Source organism: Arachis ipaensis, chromosome B09 (assembly GCF_000816755.2).
Source record: "Arachis ipaensis cultivar K30076 chromosome B09, Araip1.1, whole genome shotgun sequence".
NCBI lineage: Eukaryota > Viridiplantae > Streptophyta > Magnoliopsida > Fabales > Fabaceae > Arachis > Arachis ipaensis.
This window is the reverse complement of record NC_029793.2, coordinates 6,675,117-6,676,966: the sequence shown is the minus strand read 5'-3', so window position 1 is coordinate 6,676,966 and position 1,850 is coordinate 6,675,117. Positions and strand designations below refer to the sequence as shown.

Genomic DNA, 1,850 nt, shown 5'->3' with positions numbered 1-1,850 from the left:
CTCAGTTTGTGGAAAGCAAAGACTCTCAACAAAGCGGGCAAGTTGGTCCTCATTAAGTCGGTTCTTAATAGCTTGCCTATTTACTACCTCAGCCTATATAAGATGCCGAAGACAGTGGCGAAAAAGTTGATTTTCCTACAAAGATGATTCTTGTGGAGTACAGAGGATGGGAGGCACGGGATACCGCTTGTAAAATGGGAAATAGTTATGGCTCCGAAGCAAGCAGGTGGCTTGGGAGTTGGGGATGCGGTGATTCGAAATACAGCTCTGCTGTTCAAGTGGTGGTGGAGGTTCTCAAAAGAAGACTGTCCTTTATGGAAGCAAGTTGTTTGCTCATGCAACAACATGAATCCTACTGTGATGCTGCAAGGCCAGCCGGCGCCCATAAGAGGGGGTCCGTGGCGGGATATATGCCAACTCCAAATTAGTGAGTCGCAGTTGCGAGAAAAGATGATCAGCGGGTTGTCTATGGAGCTAGGTAATGGCAGAACAATCCGGTTCTGGGAGGATAGCTGGTTGCCGCCTGGGGTGTTGAAAGATATGTTTCCTAGACTCTTCTCGGTCTCAACCTTGCAAGGATCTGTTATAGGGGATTGTGGGTTTTGGGATGGGCTAGTTTGGATTTGGAGTTTTCAGTGGAGGAGAGAGTTGTTCCAATGGGAGTTGGATTTAGTTCACCAGCTTCATGAGCTGCTACAATCGGTCAAGCCCACCAATGGGAAAGAGGATGGCGTGGTCTGGAAATTTGATAAAACAGGAGTTTACTCAACGGCTTCCTTTGGGAAGGTTTTGCAGGCGGAAGTCCTACCAGAGGAAATCACTAGCTATAGCTTCACTAGTGCTGTTTGGAAAGGACTGGTACCTCCGAGGGTTGAGCTGTTTACTTGGTTTGTCTTGGTTGGAAGGGTGAATACTAAGGATCGACTATGTAGGTTCCGGGTCATTCCTCAGCATGATAATAGGTGTGTGCTATGCGATAAGGCTGAGGAAAATGTCTTTCATTTGTTCCTTGAGTGCGAGACCACATGGAAGGTGTGGTGTGCTTGGCTGCTGGCCTTGGGACGACAGTGGAGCCTTCCAGGTACACTAAAGGATCATTTTGAAAGCTGGACGAAGTTATCTATAAGGAAGGTGGACAGAAAAAGGTGGTTCATTGGGTTCTTTGCAGTTATTTGGACAACCTGGCTAGAAAGGAATGGTAGGCTCTTCAGAGATCATACTTCCAGCATGGAGGACATCATAAACAGGTCGTTTAGGTACTCTGAAGAATGGAGTGGTGTTGACCCATTTGGTTGTTGATAGCCATACAGAAGAGGATTAGGGGTTGGTTTCTCGACTTTTGTTATTTCTTGTAGCTCCTTTAATTGCTCCACTCTATGTGTTGAGCTCCCTTTGATTCAAAAAAAAAACATAGTTACATAGACAAATACTACCTAACTAATTAATCCATGGACCAATAAAGACGTGAATTTGGCAAAATCCTTCTTTGCAATACAAAGTAGAATAATATAAATAATAATAATAAAGCTTGGTATGTTAATTCAGTCTTGGGAAGAAAACAGATTTTCCGTGGCGATTATCTTCTACCTGTCTCATTTATTGATAAAAAGGAGGTTTGTATGATATTTAATCAACTATTAGCAACGAATTGCCTGCAATAATGCATGAATCAAATACAAAGATCAAAATAATAACGGAATAGAAATTGAAAATAACGTACTCATATTCCTTTTGTTCTTTTCTTTGTGTTGGAGATTGGAAGATTACTCTATAAAATGAGAGCACTGAGTACATTTGATAGTTAAGGACTATGAAAAACTACTTTTCTCCAGCTTAAATAAATTTCGATT

The 1,850-nt window shown here is 42.3% G+C and overlaps 1 protein-coding gene across 1 annotated transcript; it reads left to right on the top strand.

Annotated features, from left to right (window-relative positions):
* On the top strand, positions 208-1,299 carry LOC110266736. Its single transcript, XM_021111712.1, has one exon. It carries the CDS (start codon positions 208-210, stop codon positions 1,297-1,299), a length of 1,092 nt encoding a protein of 363 aa, XP_020967371.1.